The sequence below is a fragment of the Mus caroli genome, unplaced genomic scaffold (genome assembly GCF_978045245.1).
Source record: "Mus caroli unplaced genomic scaffold, Mus_caroli_1 scaffold_6, whole genome shotgun sequence".
NCBI classification, from domain to species: domain Eukaryota; kingdom Metazoa; phylum Chordata; class Mammalia; order Rodentia; family Muridae; genus Mus; species Mus caroli.
In genome coordinates, this window is record NW_028227261.1 from 68,906,103 (window position 1) to 68,929,512 (window position 23,410).

The following is a 23,410-nucleotide window of genomic DNA, read 5'->3' on the forward strand; positions in this document are numbered from 1 at the left end:
AAGTCCCTACAGGTCATTATGGTGTTGGAATTCCACACATCTTTGTAACTTTCTTGAGTTAAAGGAAAAGGTTAGAATCCGGACTTCCAGTTTTGAAGTGGTCTTTTCTGAAGACTCTGGTTAATTTGTGTGCATTTTCCAAAACCCCAAGGTGCCCTGCATCTTTGCAATGCAGCTTTCAGGACCCCTGACCTAAGTCAGACAGCAGAAGGCCTCACCCCAGCTGGCTCCTGCTGTTCTTGTACTGATCTGGGATCTCAGGGCACTGGGCTCAGGAAACCAAGGAGGCCCCTGATTTCCTGGCACCAGGTTGGGGTTCCCACGCCCAGGCTGGGTCCCCACATCTCCAGTGAGTGGCCCCGGAGTCCCAGTTCAGCCCAGAACAGGGTTCAGAGGCCCCAGGCAGCTGGGCTATCACGTGGCGCGGAGGCTTGGGCGGGGCAGCCAGGCGGTATTTTAACAGTCGTCCTGGCCGCCTTGCTGTGTGGTGATCTGGACCGTGCAGACTAGCTCTTTCTTCAGCACTCCTGTTCGGTAGGTCCTGCCCCAGATCTGGCCCCCCAGGCCGCTGCCGCTCTGCCTGCTCTGGGCTCAGAACTGCAGCAATGGGTCGGTGGGGGAGGAGCGGGGAGGGAGCAGCCCCGGGCTGGTTGGGAAAGCTCTCGCTTTTGTTCTAGAGGTTTCCTTTCTCTTTGCTAGTCCCTCTGTGGTAGAGCAACTTGCATTTGTCCTGTCGAGGCTTTATTTAAAGGGAAACACCTCACAGAAGAACTTATAAGGTGCATAGTGAGAATTGTCTGGGTTTCCTTTAGTGTCCCACTAGGCAGCACGCAAGGTCCAAGCTGGGCTGAAACTCTTGCTCCTCCTCTGCCTCAGCCCCACCTCACCCTTGGAAAATGGAAGGAGATATTTTATGGGCTGCTCCTTGGTATAGATACTGCTCGAAGCTTCTGCTTTCTGGACAGTTCTTCTAAAGGAACTGGGACTTTGGGTTGGAGGCGGAGCAGTCTAGACAGGTTCTGTTGCTGGGCAGAAGGCAGTTTCATGTGGGTGTGGGTCACTGGGGATAGGAGATTGTACAGTTCCCTGGAGCGACTTTCTTGAGCTCAGTCAGCATTAAGGCAGCCACTGCTGGTTTCAATCTTGTTCACAAGAATGGTAAACACCCTCAAGTATCAGTTTGATAATCCTGATGCTGAGAGCCTGACATGGTGGCCTGTACCTAATCCCAGCACTAGTGAAGTTGAGTAAAGAGGTCAGCCTGGGCTTTAGACAGGCAGAGACTAAGTATAGCAAGGGCCATCTTTAATTCTAGCACTTGGGAGGCAAAGGCAGGCAGGTCTCGTGAGTTTGAGATCAGCCTGGCTAGCCAGGACTGTTACAAAGAGAAATACTAGCTCAGAAAGCCTACAAAAGTAAATCGATTGACTAATCAAGGGCAGGTGTTTGGGGGAAGCTAAGATGTCTTCTGTTTAAATGGAATTTTCTGCCTTTTGGGTTAGCATTTTTGAGAGCAGGCATTTATTTCAGAGGCATATCTAGTGTGCCATTTAAGAGACAGGACATACGTCAATGACTACACTTTCCTATTGAAAGTGTGTAAACAGCCCAGGAGCCTCCAGTCAGGTTGTTGGTCTTGAAGAGGGCTCTGAACTAGAGGGGTGAGAGAGGACGGGGACTGAAACTGTCTATGCTAGAATTGTGGGCCTGCCTAGGTTGGGACAGGAATTGGTCCTCAGTGTTCTGAAATCAGTTTCTTTTTCTCTCCAGGCGTCTCTTTTCTCCAGGAGGAAAAATGGCAGCAGCAGCAGTGGATCCGCAACAGGTATGATTTTTAAGTATTCGTTTCTTGGTCCTTTTTCCTTTCTTGTGATTTGAGTCATTACTATCCACTCCAACGTGTTTGCAGAGCGTGGTGATGAGAGTGGCCAACCTGCCCCTGGTGAGCTCTACCTACGACCTTGTGTCCTCCGCTTATGTCAGTACAAAGGATCAGTACCCGTATTTGAGATCCGTGTGTGAGATGGCAGAGAAGGGCGTGAAGACCGTGACCTCTGCGGCTATGACAAGTGCCCTGCCCATCATCCAGAAGCTGGAGCCACAAAGTGAGTTTAGATTCTGCTGTCAACACTGAGCTCAAGGGACTCGGTAGGGTGAGTGCTAAGTCACACCAGGAAACCCCCAGGCCTTCCTGAAGCACAGTCCCTCCTCTATCCAGAAACTGTCTGCTGACCTTCGTTCACACGGATGGGCTGCTTCATAGCCATAACGGTGCTCATTCTTCTTACTCTAATAGAAACTTCCCAGCCAGGCGTGGTGCTCACACCCCAGCACTTTGAAGGGAGGTGAAGAGGTGTCAGTTGAAGGCACACCATGACTACATAGTGAACTTCAGGCTGCCTGGGCTGTATAAGACAGTGTCTCAAAAAGGAAAAACAAACAACAACAACCCTATACTCGAGGGTGTATGCCGTTAGCGTTAGTCCAATTAGGCAGGCAGATCTTTGAGTTCAAGCCCTCTCTAGTCTACCTAACAAAATCCAGGCTAGTCAGAGCTATATCGTGAGAACGTGTCTTAAGACAACAAGCCAAAAAGAAAAGAAAAAGTAAATTTCCAAAACACTTTGTGTTAATAACTGAAATTACAAAGGCATCATCCAAGGGGTCTCCTGTGTTAGCTTTCTCATACAGCGTGCGCAGATCGAAACAACAAATTTTTGATTACATTTGTATTTATTTTGTGTCTGCATGTGTGTATGCATTTGTGTGTAGATGCATGCCATGGCAATGCTCAGAGTATACCAGGTCTAATTCAGGTCCTCAGGCTGGGTAGCAGCTCCCTTACCACTGAATTAGCTCCCCGCCCAAACTTTTCTTTTTGAGACAAGGTTGCACATTGTAGCTCATGCTGGCCTGACCCGTAAACTTCACTATGTAAGTTTGTCCTCAAGCTCAGGGATATCCCCCTGGCTTAGCCTCTCAAATGGCTAGGATTACAGACCTAAACCAACGTGCCTGGTTTATACAGTACTGGGGATAGAACTTCGCTGATCTACATTATTAGCCCAAAACTTTTTATTTTATTTTATTTTTCTTTTTTCCTCCCTTTGAACCCCCTCAAAGCTTTTTTTTTTTTTTTTTTTTTTTTTGGTTTTTTGAGACAGGGTTTCTCTGTGTAGTCCTGGCTGTCCCGGAACTCACTTTGTAGACCAGGCTGGTCTTGAACTCAGAAATCCGTCTGCCTCTGCCTCCCAAGTGCTGGGATTAAAGGCGTGCGCCACCATCGCCCGGCTCCCTCAAAGCTTTTTAATTTTAATATTAACATTATTGAGATAAGAAAACGCATTGTACAGTTAATCTACTTAAGTTAAAAATGGCTGTATCTCACTGGAAGGGTGCTTTCCTGGCATGTATGAGACCCTGGATTCAATCCCCAGAACTGCAAACAGTGAGAACAAGCTTGTTTTCATGAGTAGTCAGGCCCACTTCCTTCCATCCCCTCAGGTTGCTCTTTAACCTATTTTTATATAAGATCATTTCTGGCCTTTGGTACAATCAGAGTCATAAAATAAGATCTTCTGCAACAGGCTTCTTTTACTTAGCATAGAGGTTTTCAGGATTTCTCCATGACACAGCATTGTATGTACTTCATAGCCACACAGATGCTCATGTTAGATCTGTATTTAATTCCTTTTTATGGAGGAATACTATCACATGGTGTGGGTAGAACATATTTGTCTTAGGGCTACTATTGCTGTGATGAGACATCATAAATCCAAAAGCAATTGGAGGCGGAAAAGGTTTATTTGGCTTACATATTCTGAATCTTAGTCCATTAAGGGAAGCCAAGACAGGAACTCAAACTGGTAGGAACCTGGAGGCAGAAGCTGACTCTCAGGCCATGGGAGAGTGCTGCTTACTGGCTTGATTCTCATGGCTTGCTCGGCTTGCTTATAGACCCCAGGACCACCAAGTCAGGGGTGGCCCCACCCACAGTGGGCTGGACACTCCCTCATCAATCACTCATTAAGAAAATGCCCTACTGGTTTGTGCTATCTTTTGGAGACAGTTTCTCTGTTGAGATTCCCGCCTGTCTGATGTCTCTAGCTGTGTTAAGTTGACATAAAAACTAGCTAGACAGTGCTCCTCTTAGTGTGTGTGTGTGTGTATCTGTGTGTCTGTGAGTTTCTCTGTGTGTAGGCATGTGGAGGTGTTGGATTGATGCCAGGAAGCTCCCTGAATCACTCTTTGAGGCAGATTCTTGCAATCAAACGCCAGAGCTCACTGCCATGGCTCCTCAGGCTAGCCAGGCTGCTCCTCAGATGTTCAGTTAAAGCAGAGGCCATGGTTACAGAGGACTTGTGGTCCACATTCTGTGGATTCTGGGGCTCTGAATGCTGGTTCTCAAGCTTTTGTGCTTGAAACACTTTTAACCACCAAGCTGTCTCTCCAGCCCCAACAATTTATCCGTTCATCAACTGATGGACATTTAGGTTGTGTCTACCTTAGGAAGGAGATGAATGGTGCTTCTGTGGACATATATATGCTCACCCCAAGTTTTGGGCGTAGTATTTTCAGTCTCTTTAGTATGTACTTAGAACTACTGGATCTTTAATAACTGCATTTAAGTTTCAGAGGGACTTGGGATTGGAGAGGTGACTGAGGGTTAAGAGCACTGGCTGCTCTTCCAAATAACCCGGGTGAGATTGCCACCACCCACATGGTCCTTACAACTATCTGTAATTCCAGGGGACCCAATGGCTTCTTTGGTCTCCCACAGACACCAGGCTTGTACACTTGGTACACAGACATACATGCAAGCAAAACACCCAACCGTACACATTCAAATGTTTTTTCTTCAATTTTAGAGGAACTACTAGACTCTCCAGATCTCTCCAAAAACATAAATGAACTGCTTTAAACAAACATTTGCATCACCCCCCCAAAGGGTAAATTATGATCTAGAATTATAAGGACCATTTAAGAAACAGCTATCCCAACACTTTGAACTCGCTAATGAATTTGGTGTGGATTCTTGATCTTTAAGGGGGAAGCTCGGACTGAAACCTAAGCCTTGTTAGGAAGATCCAGGGTGCTCCTGTCACTGGTGAGATCCCAGTATGTGTCTCTATGTACTGAGATAAATAGGAATTAACCCAGCGTGGGTGACTTTATTTCCTGAGTGACGCTTCAGTAGACGCTTGCCTCACCCTGCCTGTCACTAGCACTGAGGCCTTCCTCCTTAGCTGCTTTTCCCACACAGCCTCTCATTTACCTCTCACTGAAAGAACGTTGTCAGGAACCTGCCAGATTTCTTTCTGGGAGAGCAAGAGAAACCTGGAAGTGGATTTTGTGGTTTTAAGAAAAACAAGGCTGCATTCTGGCTACTTTCCTTATAAGATTAAATAAACACCCGAGGTATTATCCGTGTGTTCATTCTGTCCTTACAGTGAGTGATCATTTTCCTGTCTGTGTTTCCTGCAGTTGCGGTTGCCAATACCTATGCCTGCAAGGGGCTAGACAGGATGGAGGAAAGACTGCCTATTCTGAACCAGCCAACGTCCGAGGTGAGCTTGGGACAGTGTTGAGGTTTGCTGTTTGAGGTGTTTTCATGTTTTCTTTAGCCCAGGCTCTGTGTGTCATAAACACACACATACCTTTCTCTCGAGCTGGAGCTGGAGCTGGGTATATTTTTGAAGGAGTAGTGACTACTCCCCGTCTTCCTAAGCTGCTGTTGGGGTGAGCCCCAGGAACAGAGATGGACTAACTGCTTTGGGTTAGAATGCAGGCTGGTCTCTATCAGCTTGCAACTCTGCTCCTGCTGTGAAATTGCTCTGAAATAACTGATTCCATATGGCGCTGGATGTGTATACAAACTGGGGGAGATAGTGCTGGGCATTGATGATAGGAACCACATGCCTACATGACAGATAATCAGTGCTGGCAAAAACAATTGCCTTATCTATCTTAGTGACCGTGAAGTTCAGAGAATGCCCTACATTTTCTCTTCTGGTTAGAATACAGTATTGCACAAAAGGATATCAGTTAGGGGGACATTGGGTTGTGCCTTTCACCATTTAAATAAGCAAGATTACTGTATATCCTTTAGAACGTTTTCTGTGTCTCTAAAACTTTCATTGATGTTGCCTGAGGAATTATTTTCCATTTGGGATATTTAAATGGTCATGCAGATGAGAATCCCAGGGTTCTAGGTTCTAGAACACAAGGTGTTCTCTGTGAGTTCAAGACCAGCCTGGTCTACCCAATAAGACCCTTTTTCAAAAAAAAAAATTTTTTTGGTGACATATTTATAATACCCAGCATAGTTTATATACAATGAACTTGCATCTCATTCCTTGCCTAGTGTTTATAAGACCGACTTTGATCTGCAATACCACAACAGAAATAGTCAATTTAGGTGTATCAAACTAGATAGAAATTAGGTTGGGGCATTAAACTAAAAACCTCATGAATTGAGATTACATTAAGAAGTGATTTTGAAGCCGGGCATGATGGTGCATGCCTTTAATCCCAGCACTTGGGAGGCAGAGGCAGGTGGATTTCTGAGTTCGAGGCCAGCCTGGTCTACAGAGTGAGTTCCAGGACAGCCAGGGCTACACAGAGAAACCCTGACTCGAAGAAAAAAAAAAAAAGAGGTGATTTTGAGGTGTTTGTTGCTAGAGTTCCTTGTGGCTGTGTGCCACCCTCCCCTGGATCTCTTGCTGTCTTCTCTCCTCCCCTATGATTCTTCTCATTACTCTAGACAAACCTATGTGCCAGTCCCTAGAGGGCCAAGTTCAACTTGGTCTGCAGTTTCCTTTCTGGATGAAGTGACTTCTGCATGAGCTATCTAAAGTTCTATAACCTCACCTTTAGGTAGTAAATTTCTGCTTTTTGTTGTTTTTTTCCCCTTGTTTTTTGTTTTTTTTTTTAATTTTCTTGTTTTTGAGTGACAAGGTTTCTTAGCCTAGGCTGCACTTGAATTCCATTTGCAGATGGCTTCTGGTCCTCTTGCCTCTACCTCCCAATCCTAGTGTTATAGGCTTGTAGGCTCTCATGGCCACTTTCTATGGTGCCATTCTCAAACCCCGTGTTTTGTGTTAAATGCTCTACTAACTGAGCTCCATTCCCAGCCTCTCCCCCTCTTCTGTGGCTCTTTTCTCCCTCTCCTTTTGCCTACAGGCAGATGTACCATTGTAAAGGTTTACTAGATCAGTCTTTGGCAAGAAGCTGTTGATTGAACCCAGGGCTTTTTGTTTTATTTTGGTTTTAGGTCATGGTTTCCTTGTGTAGCAGAACTGGAACTGCAGCCTTACTTAGCCTCTTGAGTGATGGGATTAGAGACATGAAGCACCCACCCAGTAGTTTTGAAAAATACTATATGTGATAGGCTATGGTGACACACACCACTAATCCTAGCATGGGGAGGCAGAGGCGGGTGGATCTCTGTGAGTTCCAGGTCAGCAAGGGCAGTATGTCCTGAGATCCTGTCTCAAATAAGAACAACAAAAACCAAACAACTTGTCTCAACAAATTGATAAATCTCATGCTTATTTCTTTTATACGTCTAACAGTCCATTGGGAGTGGCTGGTAGGACAGAGTGACCTGATGGAGAAACTCAGCCTCATTAAGTCTTAATGCTATGTATGCCCAAGATTGAGAGTAAAAGAGCATGCTCAGTCCATGTTGAATATTTAGGTATGCAGTCTTTGTAAAACCATGAGTGTACATTCGCCCATAGTTCTCCTAAGCCGGCTTGTCTGTTTCTTTGCTTACAGATTGTTGCCAATGCCAGAGGTGCCATAACTGGGGCGAAGGATGTGGTGACGACTACCATGGCTGGAGCCAAGGATTCTGTAGCCAGCACAGTCTCAGGGGTGGTGGATAAGACCAAAGGAGCAGTTACTGGCAGCGTGGAAAGGACCAAGTCTGTTGTCAATGGCAGCATCAATACAGTTTTGGGGATGGTGCAGTTCATGAACAGTGGAGTGGATAATGCAATCACCAAGTCGGAGATGCTGGTAGACCAGTACTTCCCCCTCACTCAGGAGGAGCTGGGTAATGGTGCCTTTATGTTTATGTTTGAGTCCTTTTAAAAAAGATTATTCATTTATTTAGAGACAGGTCTCACTATGTGTCTCTGGCTGGCCTGCTACTTGAAAAGCAGACTAGGTTGGCCTGAAACTCCCAGAGATCCATCTGTTTCTTCCTCTTGAGTACAAGGATAAGTGTGTACCACCATGCCCAACCAAAAGCTACCATTAACCTTTAGTTAATTAATTAATTAACCAAATTACATTTTTTTTGTGTGTGTGGTGTGCCCCTGAGGGACATTCTCACTCATACAATTACGGTGTGAGTGCTGGGGTCATCAGGCTTAGTGGCAGGTGCCTCTGTCCACTTAGCTGTATTGCTGGCCTTCTAACTCTTTTTTAAGGATCTTACATAACTCAGGGTAGTCTTCAACTCACTATGTTGCTGAGGATAACTTTGCTTCTTGTGTCCCTACCTCCCGAGTACCACACTCTTTCTCCTTTATTTATTTATTTTTTACTGAGACAGAGCCTTAGATAGCCTACGTTGACCTCAGACTCACTAGGTACATGATGCTAGCTTTGAACTCCTGATCTTCTTGTCTCTATCTCCTAAGTGCTGGAATTACAGGTTTGTACATAGTAAGTTCTGGACCATCCAGGGTTGCATAGTGAACACATCTTTTCAAAAAAAAAAAAAATCATGTAATCCCAACACTAGAGGATCAGACCAGGTGGAGAATCAAGAATTTAAAGGAAGGGACTAGAGAGATGGCTCAGTGGAAGAACTTGGGTTCAATTCCCAGGATCCACATGGCTACTTACAACTGTCTGGAACTATAGTTCCACTACATGTGCATGTGATGCACAGATGTACTTGCATGAAAAACACTCACATGCACAGAATAAAAATATGTAAATCTTTAAAAAATAGTTCTAAGGGATAGAGAGATGGCTCAGAGGTTAAGAATACAGGCTGCTTTTTCCAGAGGTCCTGAGTTCAATTCCCAGCATCCACATGGTAGCTTGCAACCATCTGTAATGAGATCTGGTGTCCTCTTCTGGTGTGCAGGCATATATGCAGGCAGAACACTGTATACCTAATACGTACATCTTAAAAAAATAGTTTTAAATGCTTCAAATCATTTTTGATTGTATAGCAAGTTTGAGACCAGCCATAGTGGTACTTAATTACCATTACTGCTTGTCCTATGTGCCAGGGTCCACGCTGCTAAGAAGTGTATGCAGGTGGCAAGAAGCACATGTAAATGTGTGGTGTGTGTGTGTATGTGTGTGTGTGTGTGCTCACTTCAGGTTGATCAACCCAACAGTGGGCATGAACAGTCTTAGGACATGAAGACATCTTTCTTTGAATTCCAACTGTGGAATCCTAAACAAAGGACCACCTTTGCTTATTTTTCTCTTTTTCTTTCTCTTTTTCCTTTATTGTCAGAGATGGAAGCAAAAAAGGTGGAAGGATTTGATATGGTTCAGAAGCCGAGCAACTATGAACGGCTGGAGTCCCTGTCCACCAAGCTCTGCTCTCGGGCTTATCACCAGGCTCTCAGCAGGGTTAAAGAGGCCAAACAAAAGAGCCAGGAGACCATTTCTCAGCTCCACTCTACTGTCCACCTGGTGAGCACCCGTTCATTTTAAGAACAAGCATAGATATAATTATGACACTTAAGACTTTCAGTACTGTGTGAATGGCCCCTTGGAACCACAGCAAGTGTGCAGATGATTCTAGACAAGGAAATAAAAGTAGACCTGCTGGGCATTGTGTTCAGCCACCTCCCTGTCCTGTGGCATGAGCAGAGTGTAGTGCTGTTTTCAATGATCCAGAGATGGGTTCCTGTTGTGAACTTCTGCGGGACCCCAACCCTGAGAAGAGCAACTTCTGTGGGCTGGAGAGAGGGCTGGGCAGTTAAGCACACTTGTTGCACCTGCAGAGGACCCAGATGGGTTACCAGCACACACACAGCAGCTCAATCCACCTGTAACTCTAGTGCCAGGGGATCTAACACCCTCTGCTGGCTTCTGAGAGCACCAGGCATGCACAATGTGCATATACATACATGTAGACATACACTCATACAGATAACATAAAAATAAATAAGTCTTTAAAAGAAAAATAAAAAATAAAAAAGAATATTCTTTAATCCCAGCACTCGGGGAAGGAGAGGTAAATGTTTTTGGGATATCTGTGAGTTTGAGGCCGGCCTGATCTACTAGCAAGTTCTATGGCAGCCAGGACAAAGACTTTTTTCCCAAAAAACTAAATAAATAAACAACAAAAAAAATCAGATATTTGCCCTATAAATATTTCTTTTATAGTTGCAAGAGATGGAAACAGTGCACAGCAAGTAGGGCAGGTTTGTGCATTATGTCACAATAGATTATTGTACTGCCATTAAAGAATGCCAAGGTGAAGAATGGCATGTACCGTACTCCAGGGCAGTTTCTTCTAGGAAGAACAGGTAGCTGGTAATGGGGAAGAGGAAGGCTGAATTCTTTTCCTCCTTTTTTGTTTGGTTGTTTTTGAGACAAGGTCTTGCTGTGTAGTTCAGGCTGACCCAGAACTTGAAACATAGACAAAGCTAGCTTCAAACTTGTAGCAATTCTCTTGCCTCTGCCCATCCCCAATCCTGGGATTACAGGCATGCACCACCATGCCTGGCTGCCTGCCTCCTTCATTTCCCCCTAAGTCCCTTTCTTCTTTTAATTCTCATTTACCCTTCATGCAAATATAAAGTCTATTACCTCTCACCTAAGCTCAGGAGACACGTTTGATGTCATCAATGTAATAATTGCCCAGAAACAGCAAAGAGCTGCTGCTACTTGGTTGACCACTAAGCCGATAAGTATATGCAGCTCTTGTTGAACTCCGTGGTTTCTGTGTTGCCTGCGTACATCATGGAGCCGCAAGCCGAGGGAGCACGAGGAACGGTCATGTTCACCTGGTTCGTTTCATTACAGATTGAATTCGCCAGGAAGAATATGCACAGTGCCAACCAGAAAATTCAGGGTGCTCAGGATAAGCTCTATGTCTCATGGGTGGAGTGGAAGAGAAGCGTCGGCTATGACGACACCGATGAGTCCCACTGTGTTGAGGTAAGATGACAGGCAGAGCCATTCACTAAGGTGTCTGGAGAAGTTCTTACCACACTGTTGGCTTCAGTTCCCTTATGAATCCTCTCAGAGTATATTCATATCAGCCCAAGATGGTGGCATAGACATGAAGAACCAGTTACTTGGGATGATAAGGCAGGACGATAGCAGGATCAAGGCGAGCCTGGACTTACCTTCAAATAAAAATTAGAGAGGGGCTGGTGAAATGGCTACACAGTTAAAGGCACCTGGGACCCACAGCTAGAAGGAGAGAACCAACTCCCTCAGGGTCTCCTTTGACCTCTGCTTAAGTGCACACAGTAAAGGTAGTTTAAATATTATTTTTAAAAATGAGGAGAGGGGGCCAGAGAGGTGGCTAAGTGGTTAAGAGCACTGACGGCTCTTCTACAGGTGCTGAGTTTAATTCCCAGCAACCACCTGGTGGCTCACAACCATCTGTAATGGGGTCTGGTGCCCTCTTCTGGTGTGTCTGATGACAGCTACAGTGTATTCATATACATAAAATAAATAAATATTAAAAAAAAAAAACTGAGGAGAGAGTTGGTGATGTAGCTCGGTGGTGCATAGTACCTGCCTTCAAATGGGTGAGTCGGGTGGCTTCTGGTGGAAGAGATCAGGACACAGTTGAGGACGGACGGTTAGTAAACTAGGGCAAGAGCCAACAGGGGCTAGTGTTCTAGAACTAGCTCAGTGTGATCATACAGAATGGTCCTCTCTGTGTCCCCAGGGGTAGTGAACCTCTGAAATCAGCGTCAGCTGCTCATACTGTATCTTCCTGTTTGAGAGTAGAATAAATTAAACCAACAACCACAAGTCTTGAATGTCTGCTCTGTCCGGCTTGCTGTTCTTCAGTTTAAGAGGATGACCTTTACAGACGGGAGTTCAAATCTCCTACTCAGCTGCTTTGCAGCTGTTATTGGGCAGGTTAAACTCTAAGCGTATGTTCCTAGCTGTGAAATACGATTAGTGCTGCTTCATACGGCATTGTTACTAAAAAGTCAAAGCATTGGTTGGTGGGGGTTAGCTCAATGCCAGAGCATTCCTCTCTGGGAAAAACAAGCAAGCACTTAGGAGTCAGAAGATATCTGTATGGATACATAGCCAACATACTGACTGTAACTGGGCTCAATCATACACACCGCCTTCTGATCCACCTCTAATTCTTGAATTTGTTTTATTTTTAGCACATTGAGTCACGTACTCTGGCTATCGCCCGCAACCTGACCCAGCAGCTCCAGACTACATGCCAGACTGTCCTGGTCAATGCCCAAGGGTTACCACAGAACATTCAAGATCAGGCCAAACACTTGGGGGTGATGGCAGGCGACATCTACTCCGTGTTCCGCAATGCTGCCTCCTTTAAGGAAGTGTCCGATGGCGTCCTCACATCTAGCAAGGGGCAGCTGCAGAAAATGAAGGAATCCTTAGATGAAGTTATGGATTACTTTGTTAACAACACGCCTCTCAACTGGCTGGTAGGTCCCTTTTATCCTCAGTCTACCGAGGTGGACAAGGCCAGCCTCAAGGTCCAGGAGCCTGAGGTCAAAGCTCAGTAAACCCCTCCTTGTCACCAGTGCATGGTGTTGCTGGCCAGGTGACCCCTTTTGCTGTATTGAAATTAACCTGGTAGATGGCTTTAACTTAGAAAAGCAACTTCTTAGAACCAAGGGCCTCATTATGGTCACTCATAGCTCAGTTATGGTCTTGCCCCAGCTGGCCTTGGCACAGGAGTTCTTTTACCTGGCTGGTGAGTGGCCTGTGTTAGTCTTGTGAGGACCTCTCGGAACCTAAAAGCTCAGATGCACTTACAGTCTTGTCTGTGGCCTTTGTATTGTTATTGGCTGTAAACGTCTGTCTGGACCGAATAAAGATTCATTCATGTGGCCTCTGCTTCTGTGTGGTCTGAGCAGGCTTCATCTCTGTTTCTCTCAAGGCATGTGCTTGGGCAGCTTGAGCTGAGGTGTTTCCTTCCCTGTGAAGAAATACCAACCTTTGGACCCAATATCATTCATAACCGGGTAGAGCACGTTTACGTCGTTACGTGTGCTTTGTGTGTTGCTTTTATTGACCTGCGTGATCTGCATGACATTATTAAGCACATACATGAGTTCCAGTTGACCTGCTGGGGAGCAAGAGCCCAGTTGAAAAGTAAGTCACAAGTGAGATTGCTCAGTGCACTTTGCCTGGATAACTGGCTGTGCGCTTTCTGAGTGAGAAAACAACTGCAGTCATTGGTGAGGTGGGTGACCATAGGAAAACAGAAATAAGTCTAAGGAACCTGCCAATGGTCACCAAGCTTCTAGTCCCTTTAAGGGGGGCCTGTCCTTTAGGATACAGGAGTCTCCTTATCACAAAGCTGCAGCCTTATCAAAGTCCAAAAATGCCAATGAGCTCTAGGGCTGTAGTTCAGTAGGTAAAGTGCTTCCCTGCATGCATTAAACCCTGGGCTCAATCCCTAACACCTCAGAAGCTCGGTGTGAACACTCCTGGGATCTAGCATTTTGGAGGTGCCAGCAGGAAGATCAGAAGTTCAAGGTTATCTGTGGCTATATAGTGAGTCCAGAGACAGCCAGAACTACATGGAACTCTATCTCAAAAACAAAATAAAACAAAACAAAACAAAAGACACCCAATTTCAGGGGCTCCAGAGGTCTCACTGGTTAAGGACACTAGTTGTTCTTGCAGAGGGCCTTCTGGGTTCCATACTTAGCACCTGCATGAAGGCTCACAGGTGCTTGTAGTCCAGTCCCAGGGAATTCCATGCCCTCTTCTGCCAACTGTGGTCATTGTATGCACATGGTACACAAATGCACAATCAAGCAAAATACTCTATGCATAAAGTAAAAAAAGATATTTTAAAAATAGAATGTTTTTTAAAAGAAAGCAAATTCTACAGCCATAGGCTCTGCCTATTATGTTAAGTGAGCAGGACTGCCCTTCACTAAACTCTAAGAAGGTTATCTCAGCCCTAGCTGGTGACTTTCCATGAAAAGAAGAAAGAGTAGCCAGATGATGGTGGGACACTTCTTTAATCCCAGCACTTGGGAGGCAGAGGCAGGCAGATCTGTGGGTTCGAGGCTAGTCTAGCCAACAGAGTGTGTTCCCAGAACAGTCAGGGCTACACAGAGAAATCCTGTCTTGAAACAAACAGACATATAAATACGAAAACCTAAACAAAAACACAAACAAACAAACCCCTAATCACCAAAACCAAACACACATAGACACACCCAAAACAAGGGTGAACATTTAACTTCACCTGTGTCCTTGCGGAGGCTGGGACACTTACAGATCTTCTGGTTTCAGGAAAGGTACATTATTCATGGGTCTCTGCTTCTTCATTGTTTTTCTTAGTTCAATTCTGTAATTATCCTTCCATTCTGTGCCTCAAAAGTATGTGGGGAGTTTATTTCAATTGATGGAAATATTTGTATTTGAGGGTATAAAAATGTTAATAGTAGGCATATGGGGACCATTATGGGTGTGGAGCAGAGGACAATTTGTGGGAATCCATTTTCTCCTAAACATGTGGTTTCCCCCCTCAAACTCAGTTCGTCAGGCTTGGCAGCAAGTGCCTTGACTCTCTGAGCCATCTCACTGGCCCCTTGATTTTTGCTTTTGAGATGGGGACTTACTGTGTCACCCAAGCTGGCCTAACTCCTGAACTCAAGCAATCCTCCTGACAAGCCTTCAGAGTAGAGGGACTCTTGTTACTACATCTGGCTTGGAGCATTCACATGCAATAAGTACATACATGCTTTTTCTTGTGGAGACTGGTCTTGCTACACAGCTCTGGCTGCCTTCAGTCTCCTGAGGACTGAAATTATAGGCATGCGTCACAATGCTGCCTACTCAATTCTAAAAAGTCTCTTGTGTTTCTCCATTACAAGAGTTTCAATGCTAATTAAATAGATTATGAAGAGGAGACAGGTTTGACATTTCTTCCTTAGCAACAGAATACAGACTAGAGGTGTGTATGGTGGCTTCTTCTTCTGCCTTTAGTTCCTGCACTTGAGAAGCAGAGGCAGGCAGATCTCTGAGTTCGAGGTCAGCCTGGTATACAAAACAACAGGCAGCCAAGGATACACAAAACAACTATAAAGCCAGACAACAATGCAAGTCTGTTTTAGATGAAGCCCTTGCTGCCTGTCACGACCTGTGAACACTGGTCGTGGTTTTGCCTGTCCGTGTCTTTGTTTAGAGAACTTATACAAGCATGCTTCTCATTGTCTTTTCAGTGTTTGGTGTCTTCAAATCTTGCAGCTTCATTGTGGCATAATCTGACAGAAAATTAGTTTTAATGGATTTCCTAACATGGTTTCTTACTTACCATGGTAGGTTAGTAAATAATAACTGTGTAAGCTCTGGTGTGTTGAGCCGGCCAGCAGGTCAGTCAAGTCAGTCAGTCATCCATCCATCCATCCATCCATCCATCCGACCCAGCTCACTGGATGGTGTCATCCCTGAGCTGGTGTTTCTGGGAGCTATGAAAGAGGAGGCTCTGTTATCTCATCCATCCAGTCAGCCAGCCGGCAAACAAACTCAAGAGGTTGTGAAGTGCTGTCCATCAGTCTTCTTAGTTTTCTCATTTTTTAGAAATCAAACTGTCCTGGAACTCACTTTGTAGACCAGACTGGCCTTAAATGCAGAGACCCAATTGCCTCCTAAATGCTGGGATGAAAGACATGTGCTACCACTGCCTGTCAAGGATACTAATTCTTTCTTTAAAAAAAGATTTATTTATATATGAGTACACTGTAGCTGTCTTCAGACCAGAAGAGGGCATCAGATCTCATTACAGATGGTTTTGAGCCACCATGTAGTTGCTGGGAATTGAACTCAGGACCTTTGGAAGAGCAGTCAGTGCCCTTAACTGCTGAGCCATCTCTGCAGCCCCCAGGATACTAATTCTTAAATTGTCTTTACTACAAAACTAACTTGCTATGTATAACACTTTAGCCTAGGAAGGTATAGGAATTCCAGAGCAACAAGTTGATCAGAGTGAAAGAAAATACTGACTTAGATGGTATTTCCTGTAAGTGGGGAAGAAAAGGTCTAACAGCTCCTAGAAGTTAAAGGTGAGAAAAGTGATGGACTGTGTTAATTGACATTTTACCGAAGGATGGCAAGCTCACATGGCTTGTGTGTAAATATCAATGATGTCATTTTTGATAAATGTTGATCAGAAAATGGTTACCATTTAAATTATGTTTTTGATGTTTTTAAAAATATTTGTTTATTTATTTTATGTATGTGAGTGCACTGTAGCTGTCTTCAGACACACCAGAAGAGGGCATCAGACCCCATTACAGATGGTTGTGAGCTACCATGTGGTTGCTAGGAACTGAACTCAGGACCTGTGAAAGAACCATCAGTGCTCCTAACCACTGAGCCATCTCTCCAGCCCTTTAGAAAGCCGAAGGAATTAGGAAGCAAATAGGAAGATTAATCTGAAACAAAACATAGAGTGAGTTTATAGTATGTATATAGGTAACAGACTTATCTATAATCCTTTACTAAAACCAAGACCCTTAGTGTAGGCTTTATAAAATATTTTATTTTTAGGAGTTCCTTGACACAGGACCTAATGGTGCATATCTCAGTCCCAGCAACTCATGATTCTGAGGCAGATCAGAGCAGGCCTGGTCTAGAAGATGAGTTGAAGGCTAGATTATTTGACATTATGAGATTTAGATTCAAATAATAAAATAAAATATTAAAAAAAAAACAAAGATGGGCTGTTGATTCAGAGCAGTATAGGGAATCAAGAGGGATCTTTGGAGCTGGAGAGGCAGCTTTAGTGATAATGTGTTTGTCTGATATGTGCAAGATCATGGCTTTGGTGCCTAGCATAGGGAAGAACAGAGCAAAACAAAATGCTCAAATGAATCAGATACAGAGGAGTGGACATTGATTAGGTGAATCAGATGCAGAGGTGTGGACATTGATTAGGTGGTTGACAATAGATAATAACAATCGTTGTAACCTGCACCTATTCTGAGAATGCTAACTTCCTCGGACTCATTAAGTCAAGAGCAAACCACTGCATTGCTCTCCAGAGCATCCCACTGAGGGCAAGTGAGTGCAGGCAGCTCGGTGTGGCCCATTCAGAACAGCCCATTCGGCTGTTTCTACCTGTTCAGTATAGGGAAAGCAAACGAAACTTACCTAGATGCTCCAGGCCCTCTGGGACGCAAGCACATTCTCAGGCTCACAGTCGGCACTGCGAGTGCACATTTACCAGCAGTTTAAATCCCTACGGATAGCCTTTCTATTCCTGTAGTTGCCTCTTACATTATCCGGGACCCAGGGCCAATCACTGACTATGCTTTATGAAAAGGAGGAAAAAAGACCTCAAAGTGTTTAGTGGCATCTTGTGGAAATTTGCCATACTGTGTGAATTCATGACATGTATCGTGTGAATGGTGCCCCCTAGGGGTTGCGTGATGAATAGCCTGAATAAAATCCATGGTATCTCTGGCTCAGGATATTCTGGTTTTCATGACAGAAAGAACAGCTGGCTTTCTGTCCTCGGGGAGGGTCTATGGCTACCTCATTGGTGCCGCACTGTGCAGGCCATACTGACTCCACCCTCCATCCTTGCCTGATAGGCATCTTTTCAGCAAAACACTTCTTACAGGCCTGCTTTAGCAGTATGTAACTGCTTGTTCATGTCAACAAAGCAAGCATTTCTTTTCTAATTCTGGGAAATGAGTGTGAAGCATTGCCCAAAGCCCCGAGAAAGTGGTGGGGAAGATCACCAACTTAGGACTTAAGCTCACCATACATGGTAGACCATGGCTACTTTTAGCTGCCCCTTCCCACTCCCATTTCCTTCATAGCACACAGGTTGACTATGGAGACAGCCTAATAGTGTAAAGGAACTTGACACTGAATTAATGGGGTTATATGGAAGGTGAGTTGTTCATATGGCCCTCCTAAACCATCCTAAGGCCTTAAGTAAGTGGGGGGGGGACATGGTGCATGCGTGTGGGTTGGTGGAGGGGGTGGTGTTGGTGAAGGTGGATGGGTTGTTGGTTTTAGGGATTAGAGCTCTGCAAGTGGAACCTCCAACATTCTCCAAAGGATTGGTATGTAGGTCACTAGTGTTCACTGATGCCCTTTCACAAGTGAGCGCACACCATCTTTATTCTTCACCTGGTAAGTTGGATACTTCAATGAAGAAAGAGGTTGAAAAGAACTAAGAAGTATAGTGGGGACTTGGTCCTATGTCTTACTGATGTCAAAGTGCAGATACAGATACAGATACAGATAGATACAGATACAGATACAGATACAGATACAGATACAGATACAGATACAGATACAGATACAGTTACAGATACAGTTACAGATACAGTTACAGATACAGTTACAGATACAGTTACAGATACAGTTACAGATACAGTTACAGATACAGATACAGATACAGTTACAGATACAGTTACAGATACAGATACAGATACAGTTACAGATACAGTTACAGATACAGTTACAGATACAGTTACAGATACAGATACAGATACAGTTACAGATACAGTTACAAATACAGTTACAGATACAGATACAGATACAGATACAGTTACAGATACAGATACAGATACAGTTACAGATACAGTTACAGATACAGTTACAGATAATATAGATATAGAGTTCCCATTTTAGGACTTAACTCTCTGGCAGGAAAAAACCACAGCTGGCTTCCTTGTTTGGCAACTAGAAAACTCCTGTTTCTCTCTTTTGTGTTACAGTTTCATGCTCTATCTTATAATTTAGTAAAAGCAAATATAGTGCACCAGGCATGGTGACTCATGCTGCAATCCAAAGATTTTTTAAGGCTGAGACAGGAGAACCTGCCACAAGTTTGAGGCTATTCTAATATTGGCTATGGAGTCACAAAAAAACCCGCATGTACACAAATATTATGTTATGACATAGATTTAGTAAGAGGGAAAATATAAATGAATGGGTATTAATGCAAATGGTTTGGTAGATGTTAAAATATACATTCACTAACAATAGCTCAGGGAAGAAGCTAAGCAAGTGTATCTTTGAGCCTACAACAGGCTACCATGAGAGTTGGCTTTTCTGCTGATGCTCTGAATCAATTACTGTAACACTACTGAGCTCTGTGGTTCTCAGGTTGAAAAAACCTTTGCAAAGTGAACTCTGCTGAAGAGCTACAATGCAAAATACTGTATCAAGGGAAACATAAGGGATACATTAGTGAGAACTGTACCTCAGATGCACAGATCTCTCAGCTCCTGGGTTCTTAGGGAAAAGTCCAGTGAAGGACACAAAGAGAAGAGGGCCTGGTGAATAAGTGAAGACTTTCCTGGTTTCCATGCCCCTCATTTCCCCCACATTGTTAGGGAATAAAATACAGCAAGCATCACATTTACCATGCTGGGGATGGGGAGATGGCTGAGTTGGTAAAGTGCTTGTTTCCCAAGTGGTCAAGTGCCTGCTGAATTTGGACCACTGGCTCCCATATTTAAACCTGGAGCTGGGGTGTGGTCTAAACCCCAGCGGAATAAAAAGAACCTGGGGACACATGGTCAGCCAGCCTAGTGGAGTCAAGACCATCTAAGCTCAGTGGGAGATTCTGCCTCAAAAAATAGGTGAAGAGTGTTTGAGGAAGATACATTAAATCAACCTTTGGGGGCTGGAGAGATGGCTCAGCAATTAAGAGCACTGACTGCTCTTCCAGAGGTCCTGAGTTCAAATCCCAGCAACCACATGGTGGCTCAGAACCATATGTAATGAGATCTGATGACCTCTTCTGGTGTGTCTGAAGACAGCTACAATGTGTTTGTATGCAATAAATAAATAAATCTTAAAAAAAAAATCAACCTTTGGGCTCAAGTGTGGGCACATGTATACCCACACCCTCATGCCACACAAACATTTATATTTTGATCACTCTGAGACAGGAATTTGCTAAGTAGCTCTCTCTGTTATGATTCAATGTAACTCTGGCCGGCTTGCTTTTTAGTTTTTCAGATCTTGACTGGCTTTGAACTTGCTGTGTAACTGAGGCTGATCTTCAACTCCTGATCTTCTAGCTCCACTTCCTACATGCTGAGATTACAGATGGGAGCCACATACATGCCTCATTCAAGCCATGATTTTGATATGTAACTCAGCAACACTAAATATGTTCACAATGTAGTCCAACTCTCACCATTATTCTCTACAGAGACTTTTCTCATTCATGTAAAATATCTTGTCTGTTTATGCTACAGGGTAAAAAACAATGGCTCCTTGATCCATTTCTTCATTTCTGCCCTTTTATTTGAGAGTAGTTTTATTTTGTTGTTGCTGTTAGTTGATTTGGCTGTTAGGACATTTGCTTTCCCCTAATATTTTCTTTTTGGCTGGAGCTATCCAGACTACACTACTGTATTTCACAGCTCCCTTTTTACCTCCCTGTGTGTTGGAGGTGGAACCCAGGGCCTTTGAGCTTGCTAAGCACAAGCTTACCAATGAGCTACACCCCTGGCCCCTTGAGATGACTACTTTAAAGTTTTGTTTGAGGCAGGGTTATGTAGCCCAATCTGGCTTTAAGCTTACCATTGTCTTGGCCTCTGCCTCCTGAGTGTTGTATATCAAAATTAGAAAAGAAATTGCTATATCAATTCCTAGACAAGTCCTACAAAAGCAAAACATTATTACTTAAAAAGAAGAAAAATAACTCAAAATTCTCTCTCTCTCATTTTTGAGAGTGTCCCACTATGTAGTAGCAAGGCTGGATTGAACTTTCAGAGATCTGTCTGCTTCTGCGTCCAGAGTGCTGGGATGAAAGATGAGCCCCTGGCACAACAAGAAAGTATTTTATAGAGTCTGTTCTAGCAGTGAACTAGGAAAGGGAGGTTTCCGTGTGGTGTGGCGGCACCTGTCTATGTTCTCAGCACTCAAGGATGGAGGCCTGAGGAGCTGCTTTGGATCTGATGTTCACTTACTAACTGCCTGTTCTTTGGACCGCAGTCATCGCCAGGCAGAGGGCGTGTGTGGTAACATCTGAGCTTCTTCTCTTACAGACGTTTGATTTCCTTGCTGATGACTCGACATCTGACATGGATGAAGTTCCTGATATTATTCCGTTGGAAGTGGATGATTGAACCCAATGACCACACACTCCCAGCCTTGTCCTCTTAAGGCAAAAGACCACCCAACTAACACAAGGAAAGACTCTATTTTATTGAAAATGTAATATATATCTTTTTTTTAATGGTTGCCTCTGTTTTATTCCTGTGTCTTTGGTGAACATTCATCTACTCCTGTTTGACTGCTTGATCTTAGTTGTAAATGATGTGAACTTTTGTAAGAGAACTTGTTCTGCATCCTGTGTCATTTTATACAATTCTTTAATGTTTAATTGCTGAAATGCCTTTATAATAATATTGGGCTGTAGGCCTGTGAGATGGCTTAATGGGTAAAAGTGCTTCCTGCCAAGCCTGATGGTCTGAGTTTGACTCTTTCAAACTGTGAGACCCCGACTTAGAGCGTTTCTCCCTGAAAGGTAAAGCCCCTAAAACATTCCCCCAAGCTTGTTTTCCCTGATCTCTGGGGATACAGCCAGAAAGAAGCTCTTTGTTCTTTTTTTTAAATTTTTTTTTTGATTTATTTATTTATTATATGTAAGCACACTGTAGCTGTCCTCAGATACTCTAGAAAAGGGCATCAGATTTCGTTACAGATGGTTGTGAGCCACCATGTGGTTGCTGGGATTTGAACTCGGGACCTTTGGAAGAGCAGTCGGCGCTCTTAACCACTGAGCCATCTCGCCAGCCCCTCTTTGTTCTTTATATCCAGCAAAAAGCCTTTTTTGTTTCTGTGCCTTACAACCATAGATGCGATAATTGTAGGAAGACCTAGCCAGGCACTTGATTGGCTCCCTGTGCCAAGGACACGGAGATAGATGCTGGAGAGGAGCGACAGCTCACTCCCCCACCCCTCGCCAGAGAGGAGCTGTAGCCAACTCTCCTCTCAACTCCTCCCAATTCCTCACTTTTCCTTTAAAAGCCCCCTACTGTTACCACTCAGGGTCGAACTCCCATGCCCTGCTCAGTGAAAGGAATTCATCCTCAGCTAGCTGATAATAAAGCCTCTTGCAGTTAGCATCAGGTGTGGTTTTCTCTGGAGTCAATGGGTGCCTGCCTGGGACTTGAGCGGAGGCCCAGCTTCGGGGGTCTTACAGAACCCACATGATGGAATGACTTTCTCAAACTGATCTCTACACACACACACACACACAAATATGTAATAAAAATATAGAAGTTGGGTAATATAAAATTGGACCAGAGAGTCTTTTTTTTTTTAACTGAACATGGCTATTTTCTGTTTTTTAGGACATTCTTTTGTTTTGCTTTTTTGTTTTTTGAAACAGAATTTCCCTGTGTAGCCCTGGGTGTCCTGGAACTCACTACTTAGAACAGGCTGTACTTGAACTCAGAAATCTCATGTATCACGGGCTGGCCTCAAACTTACTGTATAATTACATATATGAGCCAATACACCCAACCTTTACTTTTGTTTTAAAAGACAGTGTTTACTATGTAGCCCTTGCTAGATTTTCAGACTCATTTGTAGACCAGGGTAACCTTGGACTCACAGATAACTGCCTGGCTCTGCCTCCCCAGTGCTGGATTAAAGGTATAGGCCATGATGCCTGGCTCAAACTCAGCTTTGGAGAAAAGGTCTTACTATGTAGCCCAGGTTGGCCTAAAACTCACTGTGTGAAACAGATTAGCTTTGGATTTGAGAACTCAGCAGTTAGCTGAAGATGATCTTGAATATCTGATCCTCCTGTGGGCTTCCATGTGCTGCAGATTCAGGGGTCAGGCCAGTTTGGGAAACAGAAAGGTACCACCTCAAAACCATCCACCCACCCACCCACCCAACCAACCAACCAAATAACCAACCAACCATCCAATCAAACAAACAAACAAACAAACAAACAAACAACTAAACAACCAACTGTCTGTCCATTCAACTATCCAACCAACACCCACCTAACCAACCAACCAAACAAACAAACAAACAACTATCCAACCAACCAACCACCCTTCCAAACATCTAAACAAACAACCATCCAACCAACCAACCAACCAACCATCCAAACAACCAAACAACCATCCAACCATCTAACCAACCAACCAGCCAAGGCCAGCTTATCAGGTAAATGTGCTTACTGCTGAGCTGTAACTTTAATTTTTTAAGGTCTACTTTTTTTTTGGTTTTGTTT

General features: G+C 44.1%; 1 protein-coding gene across 1 annotated transcript; it reads left to right on the forward strand.

The window, feature by feature from the left end:
• Positions 1 to 418: 418 nt before the first annotated feature.
• Plin2 (perilipin 2) lies at positions 419 to 22,283 on the forward strand. Its single transcript, XM_085839194.1, has 9 exons — positions 419 to 534; positions 1,771 to 1,825; positions 1,910 to 2,105; positions 5,485 to 5,567; positions 7,780 to 8,059; positions 9,488 to 9,669; positions 11,011 to 11,145; positions 12,348 to 12,638; positions 21,204 to 22,283. The coding sequence occupies exons 2-9, from the start codon at positions 1,796 to 1,798 to the stop codon at positions 21,282 to 21,284; spliced, it is 1,278 nt and encodes a 425-aa protein (XP_085695320.1). The 5' UTR covers positions 419 to 534; positions 1,771 to 1,795; the 3' UTR covers positions 21,285 to 22,283.
• The last annotated feature ends 1,127 nt before the right edge of the window (positions 22,284 to 23,410 follow it).